This window comes from Gavialis gangeticus, unplaced genomic scaffold (assembly GCF_001723915.1).
Source record: "Gavialis gangeticus isolate Ggan-Ray unplaced genomic scaffold, GavGan_comp1, whole genome shotgun sequence".
NCBI classification, from domain to species: domain Eukaryota; kingdom Metazoa; phylum Chordata; order Crocodylia; family Gavialidae; genus Gavialis; species Gavialis gangeticus.
In genome coordinates, this window is record NW_017729005.1 from 3101443 (window position 1) to 3124704 (window position 23262).

The 23262-nt window shown below is 41.7% G+C and overlaps 1 protein-coding gene across 1 annotated transcript in view; it reads right to left on the reverse strand.

Annotated features, from left to right (window-relative positions):
* RAPGEF5 (Rap guanine nucleotide exchange factor 5) overlaps nt 1–23262 on the reverse strand; it is a 267967-nt gene that overhangs the window by 33714 nt on the left and 210991 nt on the right. Inside the window, exons 14-20 of the mRNA XM_019508540.1 lie at nt 16949–17093; nt 11601–11698; nt 9835–9865; nt 8868–8946; nt 5345–5494; nt 2725–2822; nt 675–797 (exon numbers count right to left, since the gene is read on the reverse strand). Of these exons, the coding sequence (XP_019364085.1) occupies nt 675–797; nt 2725–2822; nt 5345–5494; nt 8868–8946; nt 9835–9865; nt 11601–11698; nt 16949–17093 (724 nt within the window). The remainder of the gene's footprint in view (nt 1–674; nt 798–2724; nt 2823–5344; nt 5495–8867; nt 8947–9834; nt 9866–11600; nt 11699–16948; nt 17094–23262) is intronic.

Genomic DNA, 23262 nt, shown 5'->3' on the forward strand with positions numbered 1-23262 from the left:
ACAGAGTGCAGCAGAGGCAGGAGTGAGGGGTAGCAACAGAGCTGGGGGGGGCTGTGTTTTGGGAGTGAGAGGCAGGCAGACACACACATACACACACATTGCCCAGCAGGTAAGTCTGTGGAGGGAAAGGGGTGTGGGGGAGGGAAGGGGTGGGGGAGACAGATCAAGGGCCCCATGGTGAGGAAGGGAGTGGGGCAGGGAAGGGGTGAATGGGGCCCCAAGACCAGGGCAGATCATGGGATGGAGCTGTGGTCCAGGTGCTAGGGGGGCGCAGCTCCCGCTGTTGCATGCACCCGCAGAAGAGGCACGGGGGGCATGATGTTTTTGTGTGCAGGGCCATTTTCTATGTAGGGTGGAGGTGGGCTGTGCACTGTGGGCTCGGGGCTCTAAGCCCTGCTGCTATTGCTCCAAGAGCCATGTGATGCCATGCTGTGCCTCCTGCTGCCGGGCAGGCAGAGGACACAGAGTGTAGCCAGTGTGTGGCTCCCGGGGCAAAGCCAGCAGGGCACAGAATAAATTTCACTTGGATGAAAGGTAGAGTAAACCTTTCAGTATGAATTTTAAATTATTTATTCTTTTCTTTGTTAGGAACCTGTATTCTAATTTGTAATGACTTCTTGCATTGGTACCTTGCATTAAAAAAGAAAACCCCCACTAAAATTTCTGTTTCTTACCTCATGAATTGAATTAAAAAGACTCCAGTCAAAGTTCGTTAATTCCAAGGCAAGATCCCAGGTGTTAATTCCCAAAATTCTGACAGACCTTTGTTGCAATTCTTCATTTTCAGCAAAAGGGTTCTAAATCAATGGACAGATGCAAAATGATTCCAATCAATTCCCAAGTGTTTTGTATGGAAATAGCTACCGTGCTGAGGTAAAAAAACAGCATGAAAACAGTAATCTTCCGTGAGTGCACTTAATTTTTTTAACCCTGTTCAACTTCAATGAGTTACCGCCTATTTAAGAAAAAGCCTAGGAAACAGGACAGAATGATCAATGATTTCTTATTGAATTAGGCCTTCAGTCTCTCTATAAAACCTGATTATAAAACACTGACCAAGCAGTCGGCTTAATGAAAGCAAAATCCTTGAAATCACAATGGCCCACGGTCTGAATTAATGCACTAGCAAGCTCTGTATTAAAAATAAAAGGAGAACGTTGTGTTAACACATCAGATTTATGGTAAATGCATATAACTCCCTGAACAGACATTTACAAATTCCACAAGAATGTCCATTTTATTGTGAAAAATGGCCTATATTAAATGCACTTGTCAGCAAACGGTAACAAAATGTAAGGTCTGATTCATGAAATATACTTAGCTTACTGAGGGGAGCTTACTCACACTACTGCTGTTAAGGATCATTTGCTATTTTCATTATAAACTCAGATTTTCAAAGGTTTACACTACTTTTTTTTTTTTTATCTCATCAACCTGAAATTTGGTGTATGAGTCATCTGCCAAGATGAAAGATGGTTTTATCAGTAAGCCATTATTTTGGTATTATTTTTTTTAACCATTTACAGCAAATTTTGCAATGTTTATTATGTAACCAAAGAAACTAGATTGGTTGTCACTTGTCTGCACTGAAAGCTTTTGCTAGTATTAAGATTTTTAAAGGTGGCTATGACAATGTGGATGATACATTATAAGGATATCAGCATGTCAGTTCTAAGGGATACACTGATCCCATAAAATGAAGACAGACATTTCTCACGCCTAAGACAAATGTACACATCTTAATGATAACTGCCAATGTACCAAAGCATTTGGGGGCGGGGAGGGGGGTGGGAATATACACATACGCTACTAAACAGTTGAAGCATGAATTGCAAATTATGCCCATGACCATATCACTTTGATGTGAAGTTTCATCATGCCATGAGTTGCTCTGGAGTGTCTATTTCCCCATGAGTTTCAAGCCAATTCCAATGGCTGCTGTGTGATCCTAAAGATGACTACCACCCCAGGAAGCATGGGAAAATAAGTCCCCAAGTTCAGCAGAAAGCAGAAACTGCTGTTACGTACTGACCTCACAAGGTAACAGAGATACAAGGAAACTAGACTACTTCCATCATCTCCTTTCATCTCCTTTCCTCATCCTGACCACACCTCACTCCTTGTATACCCCCTCCCTGCATCTCCCTCCCTGGACTAGGCATAATTTGGCTTCTAAGGCTAAGCACACAGTCAAACAGCTGGAGGCTGAATCGATTCAGTCTTTGCAAGTTAATTTAAGATGCAGAGATTAAACTGAGAAACAACTGCACAGACATTCACTTTTGATTCAGGAAATGCAGCCACATGCCTGCAGTGGCTCAGGCCAGAACCTTGGGGGGTGCTAGACCATGGCTCTCTAGAACGTAGCCAGCATGGGCTGCGTGTTCGCTTCCTCTTCCTGCTGCCCCCGAGATCTCTAGGATTTGCAGCCCACAATCACAACATCAGGACACTGCAGTGTTGCTCATCACTTCTTCTTCCCGCTTCTAGGTGCCTCTGGGATTTGTAGTCCACAGTCACAGCCAGCAGTAAATTTTTAGCTGGGCAGGGCAGTTCTGTACTCAGGGGAAGGGAAGCTTTATGCCCCTCCCTGGCCCCAAACTCCACCTGGCAATTTAGAAAACTTAACAATACAAGTGTCATTTCTGAAAAACCTGGTGTCCTCAACAGGCACTCAAAAAAAGTTGAACAATATGGAATTCTAGGACATACAATATTACTTACCAACGTGTCGTTCAGATCTTTTCGGTAGACAAACATACGACTGGATGACTCAAGAGATTTTGAGAGAGCCAGGTCATTTGGTTGTAGCTCATGTTTCTCTTTAAGATATTAAAAAAAAAGAAAAAATGGAAAACCTCAGAAGAGTAGTATACATGGTATATAAACAGTAAAGTAACATGTAACAAATATTCCTCAAGGCACATCTACTTTATTAACTATAATAAAATAATGTACACAGTATTAATAACTTACTAAAATTGTTCACGTCTACCCATCAGAGATGTTGTTCAAATAGCATCCAGCAAATACAATCAAGGCAGCATTTCTGTGCAACTGCATTAGGGATGCACAGAATTTTCCAAGTCCATGAAATAATGAAGTCTGTGAAGTGTCTTTTGTTTAGCTTTTATGGATTTCAAGAATAGAAGCAACTAAATCTAGTCCAAATTCCTGTATATCCACAAGCCTTTCAATTTCATCATAGTACTCTGCTATATATTCCAGGTAGGTTAGTAAGACTGAAAAATTTCAATTCTCAGTAGACTAAACTGTTGTGTGCTAGAGGCATCAAGTATCCAGATGATCCCTGCAGGCAAGCCACACCCCCAGAAAATAAAAGCAAAAACACCAGAATATCTCTGACTAACTGTGCATCAGGGGGAAAAACCTTCCTTCCTGACCCCTAGAGGTCACAAGCTGAAGACCTGAAGTATAAAATTGATCATAATTACTGTCTTAGCACAGAGCTGCAAGAGTTATGGGTACAATGAAGGCAATGCAGACAACTTTATACTTCCCATGGTCCATAAATGATGAGGATGCAGAGGGGGTTTCATAGATTTACAAGTGGCAAGGTCAGAAGGGCATCCATCATGGCTATCTAGGCTGACCACTTGTACACGTTAGTATCTGATGCTACTTGAACCACCAGTTATAAGATGTGTTCTCCACCACCCCACACCTTGCCTCTGCAAGGTAATTTTGTATGAAAAACATCCTGCTTTGTTTATTAAGTAGTTTGATACAATTTACATTTACTCGTTAATGCTTATATTGCTGCCACCAGTAAAAGATGCAGCACATCTCTAGCTCATGCAAATTTCATTACATAAATGCATATATAGATCACATTGCTGACAACATACAGCAATCAGGGCAGCTTATTTCTGGTACATCTGATTAATTCATTCCACATTAATGAGTAACAATTTTTTACTTATATTAATGGACAAATTATATTCCCATTGTTAAGTTTTAATTATTTTTTAAATTTAACAGACAAGGGGTAGTTATCATCCTAGTGATTCCTCTCCACATATATGCTTGAGAAAGTCCTTGGCTTTCTAAACTGTTTGCTTATGAACTGTTAATTTTCTTCAGCAATTGGGGCTAGCTGGACAGCTATCCAAACACTTATTTAGCAGCAAATCTAGCCTCCCTCCTAGATAGCTGCCCAACAAGACTGGAAAAGAAGTAGAATCACCGTGGTTTTGCAGTGCTGAGAAAGCCCTGAAGGTAGGCCTGAGTACATGCAGGACTAAGGCAAGTTTTGTCTGTAAATTCAGTGGAGTCCCTGGCCACATCTCCTACTGGGACACTGCAGCATGGTTGCTTCGATCCAGGCTCTACACTTGTAGGACAGGAAGCTGGCCCTGAAGACAGTTTATTTGGGTTCCACATAGAGAGCTTGGCATTTCACTGTCAAATCAGATATATAAATAGAAGTGCCAATATTTGGTGTGAATTTTATTAGCTTCATAGAAAAATAAGAAGCATATTGTGTACATGGGGTCCAAAGCTCAGCTTCAAGGAAGCTATGCCAGTTTATATCTGTGGACAATCTGACCCATCAGTTTTAATCTTCTCATTAGCCTTTTTGTATGGCTTCAGCCTTTTTTTTTGTATGTAGTTAAAATGCCTCCTTTGTATTCAATGACCGTATGAGGATAAGACAATGAAGCCAAACAGCTTTACAAAGACCTGGAGACCTGATAGACACCAGAAAAAAGGATGGAGCCAGGAAGGTCCCTAAAATAGAGATCACAGGCAGAAGCTTATTTAAAAGAGACAATAACCCCTCTTTGTTATTAAGACTAAAATAATACATCAACCCTCAACTCCCCCTTTCCCATTGCTATCAAGTTATAAACTAGCCTCACATCAGAGAAAACATCCTATGGATTGATTTGGATATCAATATTTCACAAATTCTTCCCACTATAGAATAGTCATTACTTATCCTGTCAAACGAAGGAGTCACTGTGGCACACAATGCTCTTTGTCCTCTTTTTAAAGCAAGCAGTACCTCAGTGCCTCCCCAAATTAATTCAAACATGAAATTAGGAGCTTATCTGCAGGAAAGCCTTATTACATATTTCTAAACACTGGAAGTCCTTTGCGCTCCAGTCCTAGGGAGAAAAAAATGCAGTATCCAACAGAATCCAAGAATTAGCTGTTGTCATGGAAACCAATCTCTAGTAAGCAGCTCCTTATTGTTACTACGGTCATCCAGCTGTGGACTCATAGGGAACAGCTATATTTTTGTGCCAGAAAATGTCAACCATCTTTTTTTAGATGAATAAGTAAAAGGTTAGGATTCAGATGAATGAAAATTATTTACCACCAGAGAATGTGATGACAACTAGAGCCAGATCCTCCTCTGCATGCTGGATCTTTTCTGCTACAATTTTCAGTATTTCCTGAGCTGAAGCAGATACTTTAGTTTTCACACTGACATAGGAATGTTCTGTTATGTAGATACGGCAGAAAACTGAAAAAGAAGAAAAAATGTCTGCAAGTAAATAAAGGCACTCATTAACAGGAGAGGTGGAAGAATTTGATAAATAAGATAGTGGCAGTGCCTTGGCTGTGACTGCATTTGACAATAATCTTTGACAGCAGGAGCTACTACTGCTGTACACTGACCTACAGGCACACCAAAAACTCTTACAAATATCATCATTTTTCCTTTGCCCTCCTCCTCTCCCTGGGAAATCACAGAGACATAATAAAAGATAGTGCGGTGTTTCACCAACATACAGTTAAATTTTATTGCAGGGGTTTACTATAGAGCAAGCACTCTCTAACATTTTAATTATGAAACTGGTTTCTTCTTCCTCTCTCTTGTTTGCAAGCTCTCCTAGTTTTTACTTTTTTTTTTTTTTTTTTTTTTTTTTTTTTTCTTTTTTTTTTTTTTTTTTTCTTTTTTTTTTTTTTTTTTTCTTTTTTTTTTTTTTTTTTTCTTTTTTTTTTTTTTTTTTTCTTTTTTTTTTTTTTTTTTTGCTTACTTCCTTTCAGGATCAGAAGAATCACAATTCTTCCTCTATACTTCATATCCTCCAAGTTGCTCATCATGCTAAAATAGGATTCTCAGGGTGACTCTCTAAAGTCTTCATTAATCCATCCATTCAACCAACCAGTTTGTATGATAGCCATCAAAAACCTTCACATTACCATTGCACATACTGTCAGCATTACAATTAGTTTAAATAACAATCCTTCCTGGATCACCTACATCTCTTCTGTAAGGGACAGATTTGGAAGCATCACAAGGCTAGAACTTCCAAATGAGATTATTTCTGTAGTGGAAACAAAGACTAAACTTTAGGGTTTATTACTGAACATTGAGCAAAATAAGAGATTTAGCCACTCAGAACTCTCAGTAACAGACCCTAAAATGATGCCCATGTATTGGTTCAGTCTTTGTTTCTGCTACAAAAATAATGAGCTTTCACAGAATTTCAGCTTTCTAGTTTTTCACAGCGCTAATCTTACCTAGGCATGTGGTAGAATATAAGAAAGTAAACCTGGCAGCAGACATGTATAATCAGTATCTCAAAACTGACAGCATCTGTCAATGAGATCACCACCAGAGGGGTCTTATTTTGTACTCACTTCATTAAACATTTCATTTACCTACAATTTAATCTTTTTTTCCTGCAGACAGGCTGCAACAGAAAAAAGGGAAACAATCCATTCTTTCCTTCAGAAATGAGATTTCTTCATCTTTAGGCTACAGTGGCTCACTAGTGTCATCTAGTACTGTATATAGTAATACAAGGTTTTTAAAGTCAAAAGGTTTGTGGGACAGGCCTGTATGCATTGTTTAACAGAGAAACATCCCTATTGGTATTTGTTTTTAAGTGAAGCAAAAAAGAGATGGAGGAGGAGAAGAAACCTTAGGCTTTAAAAAAAATCCCTTGTCAGTTGATTTAAGACTTCATGCTAGCCTGTGTGTGTTGACAGACAGTAAATGAGGTGTTCAGCCTGTGGGCAGCATCTCCTCTCAGAATGGATGAAAGTCATGAAAAGGTACATGTGTCAGACTGCATGTTGGACTACCAACTATGAAAGAATAAAAGGAACTAACAGAAATACTTGGTTTCTGTTTCTTTCTGAGGAGTAAGATATGACCTGCCTACAATGTTCACTAGGAAAACCACTGGTTTTCCTTTTGGCTGAAATGACCTCCTTTCTTCCAGGCTTTTCAGCTGTTTAGGGAGGGGAAAACAACAGCAAAGGCATTATTAAAAAACCTCACAATAACAAAAAGAAAAAAACTGGCATACATGTCCCTTGTTTTAAATGAAATTGGAGTGGCTGGAGGTCAGTTGCTCAAGCACTATCAGTTTTACAGCCTGCTGAAATTCCCTTTCCCCAAATTGTTATAAATATCAGATCTGTGATCATTATTGCCATGAACCACAGATTCCTGAAATTCAGAGGTGCAGAATAACACTTAGAACCAGAGGAAGGGAGATGTGAACTAATTTGCCTTTCAGCCACTTTGGCATCTCCCCCAACACCCCCATCTCCCACCAAAATCCTGGACTCTCCCAGGGCTGAGACCTACAGCATGTTACAGACTGCACTAGAGGTCTACCAGTCATAGCAGCAGCCTCTTTGAGCTGCCCTAGTGCTCAAAGAGCTACCTAAAAACTCCGTATCACTATATTTTGTCTACTGCTTGACCCATGGGACAACAGACCCATTCTGCCCCTGACATACTGAGTGCACTAAGGCCCTGAGGAGGAGCACTTATGGCTCTCTGACTCAGTTCCTATTCTGATAGAGAGAAGACAGAAGTGGAGCTCTCAGGGTCGCTTGGCACCACTCCAGGATTTTTATGTCATAAAGGGGCCAGAACAGGAGCGAGGATTGCATTCAGTCTTTTTAACAATTTGAAACACCAGTAAACCTATATGACAGTCCAAAAGACTGAAGGTGGATAACGCAGGGTAACCTTTGAGTGCATGACAGAAAAATACTCCCCTTAATATTTAAAAGATAGTTATCATGGTCATTACTTGCCCATGATCTGACAGGCACCTGGCTGGAATCACATGATCCCAGGTTTGGTGACCCTTTTCTTGCCTACCGGGGCACAGGGTCGGACTAGATGCCCCACTGAGGTCTCTTTCAACCCTAGAATCTATGAATCTATGAACTAGCGGTATATACTTAGGAGTGATTTATTTAAGTGAGAAGGTCCCAAGTAGACAGTCTCTCAGGTTTCTCTCTGTTTGAGTGCATGACTCTTAGTGTCTCTGCCTATGCTCCAGTTAACACCAGTCCTCTCTCCCCCCTCCTTCCCTTAAAACTGCCAATGCATTATAGGATTGTGGCTGTTTCACTTTATTACTGCATTACCAGCAATGAAAGTGAATTGCATTTCATAATGGATGACATTAAAAGGAAGTGGCATATTGCATTCCATCTGCAGTGTTGGAAGAGAGAAGGTTATAACAGTGGCTACTGGAAATCAGTAGATTTTGACCCATCTCATGTGACAAGGGCATTAATCTTTTGCAAGCTGCCTGTATGTCAGGTAACTGAGGCCAGGAAATAGGATCCACTCTTCTACCACTGAGAGCCACACACTGGAGGAATTGATGCTAAAATAAAATAAAAGAGCCCCTGAGACTTCATTTTACTGATGAAGCCCTACATAAATCATGAGAAAAAAACACATTCTTGCATCATCAGATCTTTCTTTCCTTGTGGCTCTAGGTTCTTGTTCAAAAGCTGTGAGTTTGTAATTGAAAATATACCTTAAGGGCAAGCTTTTTGTAGAAACAGACTTGTACCAATGTTTAGAGGCGCTGTACTGAGCTTTCCCTCCACTACCCTTAAATCATACTTACTTTCCTCTGTTTCATTCACAGTTCCTCTGTGCTGGAGCCAGTTCTCTTTGAGACTGAATTGGTGGAAAAAGGCTTTATTCTATGAGGGGGTGGGAAAAAAAAAAAAGAACAATGAATGTATGTGCTCCCGCCCTTCAAAAAGCAATAACCACGTGTACCATGTCTTATGTAAATCTGGCCAAAACATTTTTGTAGGAAATCCACCCATCCATTCTTGGATAAGTGAACTGGGAGTTGCCTTGTTTAATAACAGAGATGGGGAATTCTGAGGAAGTGAGACATGTCTAGGCTCAGCAATGTGCACATTTCAGGGGACTCTGTAATCACGTTCATAGTTCATCTCTTACAAACTGTCCTAAATAACTAGTCAATTGGCCTACGTAGCAATTTCACTACAATCTCATTTTCTGCCTTCTACACTTCCACAGTAACATTTTTAAGCGTATTACACACTTCAGCTTCCATCTGGTGAATTTCATGAGCAAAGCAATTTGTTTCCATGTAACTCTTATGTTGACATCCCCTTTTATATCTCTTCCCTCTAGTTAAATAGGCACAAATGCATGTTTCTTTCTTGCTGTGTCCCTGTCACGCCACAAGCCCCTTTACTTTGATTGACTACTTGACATCAGCAGTCAATGTCTTTGCTCACATTTGTTTGCCAAGGTCTACTTGAATTCAAACTTGTATTTATCCAGCTAGGCAGGGGCATGCTGCTGGCTCTTATTGAATTCTGACTTCTCCAAATGATAATATTGCAGCCACATTTGGTTAACCCACATGGCTGAAACCAGAGCTCCGCTGGCAGGAAAACAAAAGCCTTTTAGCAACATTGTAGGTCTAGACTCAATGATGGGTCCTGTAATGTTTTTAGTTACTAGTCATTTTTAATTAAGGAGAAGAGCTAGGTGAGGGGAGTGGAGGTTCTAAGCTACTATGCTAATAAGATATATGAGCTCTGCATTACCTTTCTATGAGGCGAATATTCATCTACAGTGCTGAAACAAAAGGGAGAATTCAAATTACTTTCTTTCCAAAGATGAGAAAAAGCAATTACAGCCATCAGAGAATTTATAGCATCACATAGTCACTACTGAGTGCAAAACTCCTTCAGTGGAAGCCAAATACCTAAAAATAGTAAGCATTTCATAGGAACATCCCTAAACTGCTGCACTAGAAGCCTCAGGCCCAGATCTTCAGTTGGTAAAAAATTAAGCTAATGGTATCATGCTGATTTACATCAGGTGATATCCTGGCTCTTTTTAATGACAAAAAGTATCACCTGTCCAAATAAGTACATGCAGAGTTCTTGATAATTTGGTTTGCAAGAAATATTTACACTTTAATGTGCAAGCACAGGAAAAAGCAGGTCCCGGGGTCAGCTCAGTCACACTAGGTGCCAGGAGTTCTGAGACTCATTTCCATTTCTGTCCCTGACTTTTTGGGCCAGGATGAGAATTGATGCGTAAAATAGTGTAAGTTAATCTCCCTTAACCTCAGGCACTCATATTCATGACAGGCTTGTCTGTACTTGAACTTATTCAGGACCAGCCATTCTTGTATTATTCCATGTGGACACTATTCTTTGCTAATACTTCCTCCCAGATCAGGCTGAATAGAACCAGGTTGCTCTTTTTCTGAAATAATGGTATCTGCAAGTGCAGATATTTAGGCTGTTTCTGAATAACTCCATGGGTAGAAAAGCCCATTAGGCAACCTCAGACCTACTGCGAATTTATACACATACCTTTTTGTCCCGTGACATGCTGGAGATCCGCTGCTTTGGAGCAGATTTGATTACTTAAGTCTACTCCACCCACAAGCTGATGCAAACTGTGCTGTACCACGTGCAGTTGTATAAGCAGCGAATGCATGTCAGCACTCAGAAAATGGTGGCAATGCACTATTGAACTAAAATACCTACGTGCACCACCACCATTTTCTCAGTGCTTGCATGCATTTCACCACTTATACACCTGCGTGTGGTGCAGCAACAGGCACTTTTCAAAGTGCTCGGCATTGCGGCACTTACATGTGTAAAAATGCCCGCTGATACCAACTTACCAAGCATACCCAATTACAGGAATGTAACAAATCCTGGGAAGATTAGGATATTCCATATAGCCACTGACTGCACACATTTTGAATGGAAGCTATGGTGCAGGCCTCTTCTAATTACATGGAATTATGAAAATTCCAAGGACTGGGTGATTGCAAAACAGAACTTTCTTAACTGACAAGAGTAACTAACTATTTGCTTTTACATTATTAAAACCATGCATGTAGTCACATAATCTGAGGTGGAAATGAATGTCATGGTCTAGTTTGATGCTGTAGAGGCTTGCTATAAGAATCACTTGTAGCAATAAGCACTTGTCAGTCAAAGCCCCTCCCACTGCACATAACACTATACATTTTATACCGTAGTATATACCGTCACTTAAAATCATAGATTACTAGTTCACACGCAAATTTTTCCAGGTTACTCAACTTTAGTCTGCAAGATATCTCACTGAAATCAATGGGAGCAATTGTGGAGAAACAGACTACCCAACCAATGTGAGAAAAGATGGACTGACTTGCCTCATGTAAAAACAAAGATTATTTCTGCAAACAGAAATGTCTATTATCTTGTATTGGAGATGCTTTATTTAATCTTTTGGCTTTTCCTCAAGTGCTATAAAATTACAAAACAATACATAAAGAAGGACTAACCAAAAAAGCATTACTTACTGACGACGATGCATTCCAAGTATCTTTTGAAATTCTTTCAGTTCCTTCTCAAGTATGGGATATTCATACACATCATCTAACACATTCCTGTATATTGTCTACAACATGAAACCAAGATTAACAAACATATAATGACTGAAACATTAATATTGTGTACATTATAGGAACAGCTTGCATCAAATCTAAAATTATCCTATAAAAATACAGCACGTTTCCATTTAAGTATCTGGAATATGCCATATCCATACCGGTTTGGCTGATAAGGATATATTATTAAGCATGAAGATAAAATCACACTGTCCATCATCCATCAAAACAATAACATCCCTATTAAAGTTAGGGATTTTATGATTTGCTTTTTGCATTTGCATAAACTAAATTATATCAGCCCCAAACTCTCTCATACACAAATAACAGAATGATCATAGTCTTAAATTAATGAACAAATAAATCTTCTATTCTTCCTTTTTCAACTTCCTTCATATCATTATTCAAACTCCTTTGAGAACTTCAGCTAATTATACAAGACACTTGCCTTCAGATATAAAGGTAAACAAATTATATTGGCTTTGATGCCTGAAATCATTACAGTAAACAGTATCTCTTTGATCATCTATATAGTTTCATAGTTTCTAGGGTCGGAAGGGACCTGAGCAGATCATCTAGTCCGACCCCCTGCCATGGCAGGAAGAGCACTGGGGTCAAATGACCCCAGTAAGGTGGTCATCCAACCTCCTCTTAAAAACCCCCAGGGTGGGAGCCTGCACCACCTCACTTGGAAGCTGGTTCCAGACTCTAGCCGCCCTGACCGTGAAGTAGCGCCTCCTGATGTCCAACTTAAACCTTCCCTCCGCCAGCTTGTGACCATTGTTCCTGGTCACTCCTTGCGGCGCTCGGGGGAACAGGGACTCCCCCAGCGCCTGCTGATCCCCCCTAACCAGTTTATAACAGGCCACAAGATCCCCCCTCAGCCTTCTCTTTTGAAGGCTGAACAGGTTCAGGTCCCGCAACCTTTCCTCATAGGACCTACCCTGCTGTCCCTTGATCATACGAGTGGCCCTCCTCTGGACCCTCTCGATGCTGTCCACATCCCTCTTAAAGTGCGGCGCCCAGAACTGGACGCAGTACTCCAGCTGCGGCCTGACCAGTGCCGCATAGAGGGGGAGGATCACCTCCTTGGACCTGCTCGAGATGCATCTGTGGATGCACGACAAGGTGCAGTTGGCCTTCCTAGCCGCCTCCCCACATTGCCGACTCATGTTCATCTTGGAGTCAATAATGACTCCCAGATCCTTTTCCACCTCCGTGCTGACAAGAGGGGAGTTCCCCAGCCTGTATGTGTGGTGCCGATTGTTCCTCCCCAGGTGCATCACCTTACACTTGTCTGTGTTAAACCCCATCCTGTTCTCCTCCGCCCATCCTTGTAACCTATCTAGGTCTAACTGTAGCCTGTTGCTCCCCTCTATTGTGCCCACATCCCCCCACATCTTAGTGTCATCAGCAAACTTGAACAGGGTGCTTTGCACCCCCTCATCCAAATCACTGATGAAGATATTGAACAGTGCGGGCCCAAGGACCGAGCCCTGTGGGACCCCACTTCCCACGTCCTTCCAGGTCGAGAAGGACCCATCCACTACCACCCTCTGGGTGCGACTCTCTAACCAGTTGGCGACCCATTGGACTGTATGGGTGTCTACGCCACAGTCCCCCAGCTTCCTAATGAGAATGGGGTGAGAGACAGTATCAAAAGCCTTCCTGAAGTCTAGGAAAACTATATCCACTGCCACCCCTGCATCCAATGATTTAGTGACCTGGTCGTAAAAGGCCACCAGGTTGGTCTGACAGGACCTGCCGCTGATGAACCCGTGCTGGTTGCCCCTGAGCATGCAGTTCCCTGCTGGCCCCTCCTGGATGTGTGCCAGAATAATTTTCTCGAACAGCTTGCCCAGGATCGAGGTAAGGCTGACTGGCCTGTAGTTCCCCGGGTCCTCTTTCCTCCCCTTTTTGAAGATGGGAACCACGTTGGCCCTCTTCCAGTCCTCCGGCACCTCTCCAGAGCACCACGAGTGTTCATAAAGCCGTGCCAGGGGACTTGCAATGACCCCAGCCAGTTCCTTTAGGACTCTAGGGTGAAGATCATCCGGGCCGGCTGACTTAAAAACGTCCAGCCCCTCCAGAAGCTCCCTAACTAAATCCTCACTCACTCTAGGCCCAGGTGAGCCTCCCCCGGGGCCCAAAGGGGGCCCAGCAGGGAGGTGGCAGTTCTGGTCCTTACTGAGGAAGACAGAGGCAAAGAAGTTATTAAATATGTTGGCTTTGTCGTCTGGCGTGACAACCAGATTCCCCGTCTTGTCCTGCAAGGGCCCCACATTTCCTGGGGCCTTCTTTCTTCTCCCTATGTACTTAAAAAAGGACTTCTTGTTGTCCTTAATCCGGGAAGCCAGTCCCTGTTCCATCTCTGCCTTGGCCTTCCTAACCATCCCCCTACATCCCTGAGCAACTGCTGAATAGTCCTCCTTAGTGATGACCCCTCCTTTCCATTTCCTAAGCCTCCTTTTTGGCAAGGAGACATTCCCAGATGTTTTTAGTGAGCCATGGAGGCTTATATGCTTATAGGTCCAGAGGTTTAGATATAGCTCCCCCTTGCCAACAAATGGAAATCATATGCTGAAGACCTAATTATCTGCCCACTTTTAGTCAGGCTTCCACTTACATATCCACAAAATGTGCTACAAATAAATTTTAGATTTCAAATTTCAGGCACTGTTTTTTGTAGGTGCAATTTAAGTCATATAAACATTATTACTGTTGTTATTATTGTAGCTGTTGTTATTATTGTTATTACTATTTTTATTATAGTAGTACCTAGAGGCCACAATCAGGGATTGGGGACCAAATTGCATACCACATACAAAGACTGCACTAAAAGGCAGGTGCTGTCTTTATAAATTTATATATGAATAAATTTAGCAAAACTTCAGTATGCAATTGATATGTTTTAATGGTGCTCAACCTATTCAGTCTTGCAAGCGCTGGGCCAGTCTGTGGGCCATTTTGTGGGGCAGAGGAGGTCCTCAGACTTGATCTAGCGAAGGGCTGGAGCATGGGAGAAGTTTGCGAGTGTGATTAAGCACTCCAACCCAGCCCCACGTCAGATCCAGCTGCAGAACAACCCCATGCACTGGCACAATCCAACATGCAGGGACACATCATTCCAGACTGAGGCTCCCCACATGTCCAGGAACTCGGTGGTGAGTGAATGGTGGTAGTACTAAATGCTGTGACTCTGGCATTGGCTGCAGCAATCAACACTGTCACTGCTCCTTTGCTGATAAATGTCCAGCCCTGAGGGAGTAAGGCTGTGTGAAGCTTCAGGTGCTGATTCAATTCAGAGGAGATTCAGCCCGATTCAGTGGCTGAATCTCCAAGTCGAATTGGGAGACCAATAAAAAGGTCAAAATTGATTTGGAAAAGATACGGAGATTTGGGCAGACCCCGCTCACCGCCGCTGGAAGCTGGACCCAGACTCTGTGCTGGTAAGTAAGAGGTGGAGGAAGGAGGGCAATGGAGGGAGGGGGAGGGGACCCCCACCAGGCCAAATCCCCTGCCTGCTCCCCCAGGTCCCCTGAGCACCTTCCGACCCCTGCCCACTCTCCCAGCCCCATCAATGGCTGCCCTGCCCAGCCCCAGCATCCCAGCTCTTTAAAAAAAAAAAAACAAACCCCAAACCCTACACTCACTGGCTGCTGCAGCAGCCATCCAGGCTTCTGGGGGTTTGTGGCAGAGCCCCCCACGCAGCACGGGTCAGCGGGGATCACCCCTCCCTTCCCCACCCCACCCAGCCTGGCAGGAGCCAGTGAGTGTGGGGGTTTTTTTGTTTGTTTTTTTTTTTTTTTTAAAGAGCCAGGACACTGGGGTCGGATGGGGCAGCCATTGACGGGGCTGGAAGAATGGGTGGAGGGGGTGAGGCCTGTTTGATTCAGAGATTCAGCTGATTCGGTGGTGGCCACATCAATTCAGGACAGTGATCTGAATCACCGAATTGAATCACTGTCCCCCAAATCAGCTGAATCCAAATCCGAAGAGAATACTAGCTGCTTCGCACAGGCCTACTAGGGAGTCCCACAGGCAAAGTGAGACATCTCCACAGGCCAGAGGTTGAGCACTACTGATATAACTGAACCCAACTTCTAGTATGGTATTACACATGTGATGCCCCTGGGCAGGAGCCCCAGAATCCCTGCATCCATATGCAGTGCACCAGCCACAAGGTATTCAAGCAGCAGAGAAGCCTGAAACTGCCTCTGAAAGTTCTTAAGATTACCAGACGTGAACCACACATGACAAAGAAGGTGCCCCAGTAAGGGTAAAGAGTTGTTCATTAGGAAAAGAGAGGGATCTGAGGCACTTTTCCAAGAGAATTGCCTCCCTCTACCAGAAGCTGGAAACAAAAAGATCTGAGCAGTCTGATTTTAGTTGCAAGCAAGGTACCTTTGCATTTAGAATGAATTCATTCAGAGAGGTCAATAGAGTTCCTTGCTTGTAAGCAAGTGCAGTTTTATTTCCTAGAAATGCATAATGTAGCCATTGGATTATTTATTTGTATCTGACATATACTGCAGCAGTAGGGGCCAACCTTTCTGGCAGGCATGCCGTCAAATTAATCCTCTACTGTCCCCAGATGGCACACTTTCCCCTGCCTGATCTGCTGCTCTGCTTTCTGTTCCCTGCCCAAGCAACTGCTCTGCTTTCCGCTTTCTGCTCTGTGCTCCCTGCCTGATCGGATGCTCCTATTTCTATTCCCTGGCCTCTCTGCTACTGTGCTGTCTGTCCCTTCCCCAATCGTCTGCATGCCATAGACTGCCCATGCCTCTTGTGGCACCTGTGTCACAGGTTGGCCACCCCTCGACTACAGAGTAGGTTTTCAGGTTTTGGCTGAGGCAGGACTTGGAGAAAGGACAACATAATGCTGTCACAGACTTTGTTATTTGGGATACAGATTTCTGGAGGTTCTGGACTAACAAAGATGATCGATATACTTAAGAAGTTTCCTTACCTGTCCATTTTCTTCCTTCAGACGACCAGTAGACTTATATAGACACTTATACTAAATTTGGTGTTTGGATTTAGTGTTTATTTTCAGGGCATCACACAACAAATTTCTAAATCTCAACAAACTATCCCTAAAGCACTGACAGAGGACTGAAATGGAAATCATTGGACTGGTATAAAGAAAATTAATGGATAAGGTATTTTACGCTTTATATTTCTGTGTTTTTCTTTAAATTTGGGCTTTAAGACTCACAAACCTATTATTCAAACAGCAACGTTTATCAATATTGCAATACCTTTAAAAATTGTTTTAAATGTTCATCTTCATGCAACCAGTCTTTGTAGAGAGAAGTCCACTGAGACACCAAATGCAAGACTTTTCGTTTTCTACAGGGAACATCCGAGTTTTCTTCTTTGCCTTGAAGGTTCTTAGCACAATAGGTACAATAAGTTAAGGAACAAAAACCTGATGTGTCACTGAAACTTAGACATTAAGAGACAGAAAAGACCTGTTACGTCATCTTGAACATTCCTCTGCAAGTGACGGATATTTCTCTATACCCTATAGTCTTAAGCGCCTTATCTTGTTCAGATTAGGAGCTCAAACAGGGTTTTCAGCTTTTAGGAATGAAATGTACAGTAATAAAAATGCCAGTTCAGCGTCTGTGCTACCAGAATATACTTTTTCCCCTTATGGATTAAGGAGACAATTCTATAAAAGGAAAACCAATTTAGAAGGAATTACACAATGATGAGTCATGACTTTTCTATAGAATTTGGAATGAACCACTCTATTGCATGAAGATGTCAATGTGAATTATTGTACAAAGCAGGACAATGCATCATTAAAAGCAAATAAGAAATTTTGAATGTAGGAAGGTTTTCTGCTCCCGTATTAGGTGATTAGCAGAAAGAAGACATTGTTACAAAAACAATAGGTTCAATTGTCAACATTTTTATCTACTTCCAAGGTAGCATATTTACTCAATTATAAGATGAACCCCCACACGTCAACATGGAGAAAAAAAGCTCCTAGTTTTACATTTGCATACATGGAAACCTCATTAAATACACTGTCTATCATTAAACTGCTCCTAAACCCAGCATGTGCTTAGTAATGGAAACTAACTATGAAGCTGATTAAATGCAGCCAGCACCAAACAAGACTATAAAACACAGGTCCCATATTGAGCAAACCTACTGACATGACCCTACCACAAGGATAGGCTAGCACAACCCATCTGAATAAGATATATGGTAATTCCGATTGTGCTCAGCCCCCCATAATGCTGACTCCTTTTAAGTCAGGGTGAGCCACTGCACTAAACACATTTTGACTTCCTCTTCATTCCCACAGCTGAGCTATGCCTTTCTTTTCCATTTCCAATTATTCTGGTTTCTTCACCAGCCTTGAATGTCTGGTAAACATTGCAGGAAGAAAAGCAAATATGGCAGGTGACCAGTTTGGCTTAGCAGAAAACACTTTGGTGAGCTTAAACACAAAAAGGAAGCTTACAAGGGGTTTGGACAGATAATTTGGGAGAAGTATAAGAATATTGCTCAGGCATGCAGGGATGAAATCAGGAAGGCCAATATGCAACTGCAGTTGCAGCTAGCAAGGAACATGAAGGGTGACAAGAAGGGTTTTTACAAGTATGTTAGCAACAAGAGGAAGGTAAAGGAAAGTGTGGGTTCTTTAATGAATGGGGGAGGCAACTTAGGGGCAGATAATGAGGAAATGGCTGAAGTACTCAGTACCTCTTTTACCTTGGTCTTCACAGGCAAGGCCAGCTCCCAGACTACTGCACCAGACAGTGCAGTCTGGGGAGAAGGTTAGTTGCCAACAGTGGTGAAAGAACAGGTTAGGGACTATTTAGAAAAGCTGGCTGTGTACAAGTTCATGGGACCACATATGATGCATCCAAGGGTACTGAGAGAGTTGGCTGATGTGATTGTAGAGCTACTGGCCAGTATCTTTGAAAACTCATAGTGACTGGGGGGAGCTCTTGGACGACTGGAAAAGGGTAAATATAGTGCCCACCTTTAAGGAAGGGAAGAAGAAGAATCCAGGGAACTACAGACCAATCAGCCTCACCTTAGTCTCCGGAAAAAGCATGCAGCAGGTCATCAAGAAATCCATTTTTAAGCACTTGGAGATGCTCAGCATGGATTCACCAAGGACAACTCATGCCTGACCAACCCGATTGCCTTCTATAATGAGACAACTGTCTTTGTAGAGGTGGGGAAAGCAATGAACATGACATACCTTGACTTCAGCAAGGCTTTTGATATGGTCTCCCACAGCATTCTTGCAAGCAAGCTGACAAAGTATAAGTTGGATGAATGCATTGGGCTGGATCATTGGGCTTAATGAGTAGCAATCAATGGCTCAAGGTCTAATTGACAGCTGGTATCAAGTAGAGTGTCCCAGGGGCTGGTTCTGGGGCTGGTTTTGTACAATATTTTCATTAACGATCTGGAAGATGGAATGGATTGCACCCGCAGCAAGTTCACAGATGACACCAAGCTGGGGGGTGTAGTAGATACACTGGAGGGTAGGGTTAGGATTCAGAGTGACCTAGACAAATTGGAGGATTGGACCACAAGAAATCTCACAAGGTTCAACAAGGACTAATGCAAAGTCCTGCACTTAGGAAACAATAATCCCATGTACCACTACAGGCTTGGGACCAACTGGCTAAGTAGGAGCTCTGCAGAAAAGGATCTGGGAGTTACAGTGGACAATAAGCTGGATATGAGTCAACAGTATGCCCTTGTTGCCAAGAAGGCTAACAACATACTGGGCTGCATTAGTAGAAGCACTGCTAGCAGATCAATGAAAGTAATTATTCCCCTCTGTTCTGCACTGGTGAGGCCACATCTAAAGTACTGTGTTTAGTTTTGGGCCCACCACTAAAGAAAGGATGTGGACAATATGGAGAGAGTCCAGCAGAGGGGAATGAAAACATTTAGGGGGTTGGGGCACATGACTTACGAGGAGAGGCTGAGGGAACTGCGCTTATTTAGTTTGGAGAAGAGAAGATTGAGATGGATTTGATAGCAGTCTTTAACTACTAAAGGGTGGTTCCAAAGAGGATGGAGCTAGACTGTTCTCAGTGGTGACAGATGACAGAACAAGGAGCAATGGTCTCAAGTTGCAGAAAGGGAGGTTTAGGTTGGATATTAGAAAAAACTTCTTCCCTAGGAGGGTGGTGAAGCACTAAAACAGGTTACCTAGAAAGGTGGTAGAATCTCCATCCTTGAAGGTTTTTAAGACCCGGCTTCACAAAGCCCTGGCTGGGATGATCTACTTGGGGTTGTCCTACTTTGAGCAGGGGGTTGGATGAGATGACCTCCTGAGGTCCCTTCCAATTGTAATTTTTTATGGTTCTGTGATTCAAACAGCACCAAACAGGGCCCCAAACAGTTCACCCAGGATTTCTCTGTCATTCCCTCTCTCAGCCTGTTACATGTAATTAGTGTGGCCCCACCCTCCATGAGGTGAAGCCAGACCAGGTTGCTCTATACCTCATCTACATGTACATTTTTTGGAAGATCCCAGGACTTATGACAAAAACAACCAGTTCCAGTGATTGGCTAATTAGCACATGGATCCTTTGTGGGGAGTAAACACATATACTGAGCAGTGCAGAGCTATGGGGTCACCATGGTTTGAAATGCTTTAGACTCTGCTGAGGCCCAGCCCAATGAACTATATGCTAGATCGTGAACCTTTTGTCTTTGGACTAATCTCACACATAGTTTGTACTACATATAAGTAGGTGTAAAAGTGCCACTTAAAAGTGTGTTTAAGGAATACCTGTGCTAAAAATTGTAGCAGTCTCAAAAAGAATAACATGCATCAATTCTGAATTAACTGAATTGCTACAAGCATGTTTATTTCCAAGTCAGTGTTTCTGAATTTGCCCCTCACTTCCATGTCATGTGCTTAGGAAGAGCAGGAATCTGACAGTAAAGGGGGGTGGGGGGATGGGAAGAGGCTATAGGGGGAAGAAATTGAGAAGCAGAGAATGAAAGGGCTACCTGACCACCCCAGGTTTATTTTCCCTGCTGTAGCAGTGGGAGGGAGACAAATCAAGGCAACCCTCCAATAATTAGATTCTATATCCAGAAATTATAACAAATTTACACATTTTCCAGATATAGAATCTAATTATTGGGGGATGGTTCCCCCAATAATCAGGGTCATCTTATATTCAAATAGATACGGTAGTAATAGCAATGGGAAAAATCCCTACTTTACACAATGCACTTATCTCTGCCTCTTACCTATTTGCTCTTCCCTCAAAATAAGAATCACTTACTTGCATACTTCATATAGAATCTTATAAAATTAAACTCAATCTCTTTTTATAGTTATGAGTTCATTCAAACTCAATCCTTAACATGTGGAGATAAGTGAAAAAACATGAAAAACATGTTTTTTACATGTAAATGGGAACAGCTTCTATATTGTATCAAACGATTAACAGAATGGTCATTGTAAGATACACAGCATACATTTTCTCCTTATCTCATGTTTAAATCTATTAATTATACAGATGTGAATATTTTTAGGAGCTGCTGATTACAAAAAGATGCAGAGTGGGTAGGTTTTGATTTGAATTTTTTAATGGCATTTTGTAAATGTCAGCAAAACGGAGAGATAAACCTTAAACAAAAAGAGTCTTCATTTGAGCTATCCGACTGTTTCTGTGAGTTTGGTATCCTGTGGCATACATCTTTAACCATTCTTTTAAAAATTGTATAATCCATTTTTGAGGCAGTCGGAATATTAACTACTCTTTTCATCTAGCTCCTCTTTAAATTCTCTGTTGTTTTGATATATACAAGACATTCATATTTGCAGAAGGAAGAAACGGTGATTTAAGTAATTATGATGAGACATACTTTCTACAAAATTTTAATAAATTTAATTCAAATATGAAACATAAGAGGGATGAAAACTAAATTAATGTGCAAGTATAATGGTACACAGGTATGTCACATGTGTAAATGTGCGTTTGTAGATGTGATGAGAAAAACTGTTGATTTGGTGTTTGCACTGATAAGTAGTAAAAAAGAAATACAATATTTTCTTGCTGCCCTATTAAATTTTTGTATAACAATATTGTCCTCAATTATGTGATCATATGCTATTACAAGAATTCTACACTAGACATTTTTTTTCATTTGGAATCTGGCATATGTAATCACATTAAACATCTTTAATCATAACACATATAGTTAGAGCTCTTGTGGTACATTCAACCTTAGAGCTGAAAATCTTGACTTATTAATACATAGCTATGCAATCCCAATGTTCTCTTAATATATTTACAGGGTTGTGTTTGGGCATGTCCTTTACAGATATCAGAGCAAGGGGAGTGAATGAAATGGAACACCTCATCTGAAATCTCTACAATTTTGAGGAAACTTGGATCTAAATCTGGAGTTGCAATTTCCAGGTTGAATCTCTTTCTTTCTCTGTAATGGCCCTGGACTACAATACACATCTAGACATGCTTGAACTTTGGGAAATTTTAGTTCCAATTTTCCCATTGTGGCACATTAAATGACATGATATAGTGGGAAATATGCACTGCTATTTATTGTGCTATTTCCTGAATTCCAAGAAAATGAACGTCACAACCAAAGATTCATCTCAGGCAAATATTCCTGCAACACAATCCCAGAGATAATACTGTGTGTGGTGGGGGGAAGGAGGTATTTTTAAATTCTATCTAAGCTTCCTCTGCTTTTGATTATTTGGCTTCGTAAAATTATTTCACCTTTTCTCCTGTCTAAATACATGTGCTGTTAAGATGGTATTTCCTTCTATCTTTTCTTAGTAGTGGCATGCAGCTAAGCTTTGGAGGGGACAAAACTAAATATGTTCCCTACTTTTGACATCTATGAAAACTGGATGTATTCTCTACTGAGCAACTCTTTGAAACTAGTACATATTCCCATAACCACTAACATAAACCATAGATATAAAAAGTCCCTATCTCAGTCTTGCATTTAGCTGCCATCTTAAATGGATCAATATTTAAAGAAACATTTTCAACATAAAACAAGGACCAGGCAGACTCTTGTTCTTGAGCAAATACATATTATAGGTGAGAGTCTGAAGGCAAGTAGAATAAGCCACCCCTCACCATGCAAACACCTTGCACCTTGGACCAGGAACATTTGATGTTGTAACAAAGCTTTGAATTAATACCAAAGACAACAGAGAAAATGCAAAAATCAGAACTCTTCCCTGTCTAAATCAATCCATAGAGCTGTCTGAGTACCTGCAGGCAAGAAGACTAGGCTATTCCCTTGGAATGATGTACCCATCCTATGCTTCTTGGAGCTATAGGAGAGCTTGTACCTCCTGTTGAAAGACGACAACAACCATACATAACTGTAAATATTAATGAAGGATATTGTCTCAGCAATGCCTGGCACAGGTCGTCTGTTGTCATGAAAACCGTGTATGTGAGAAGGAAGTCATCAAGTAGGGTCTCTGTAGAGGAAGACAAAAGAATCCCAAGGCACAGGAAGTTAGAGAGATGAGTTGGAGGCCATCTATTCCTGATGGCTTGTAAGGCAGTAATGGGAG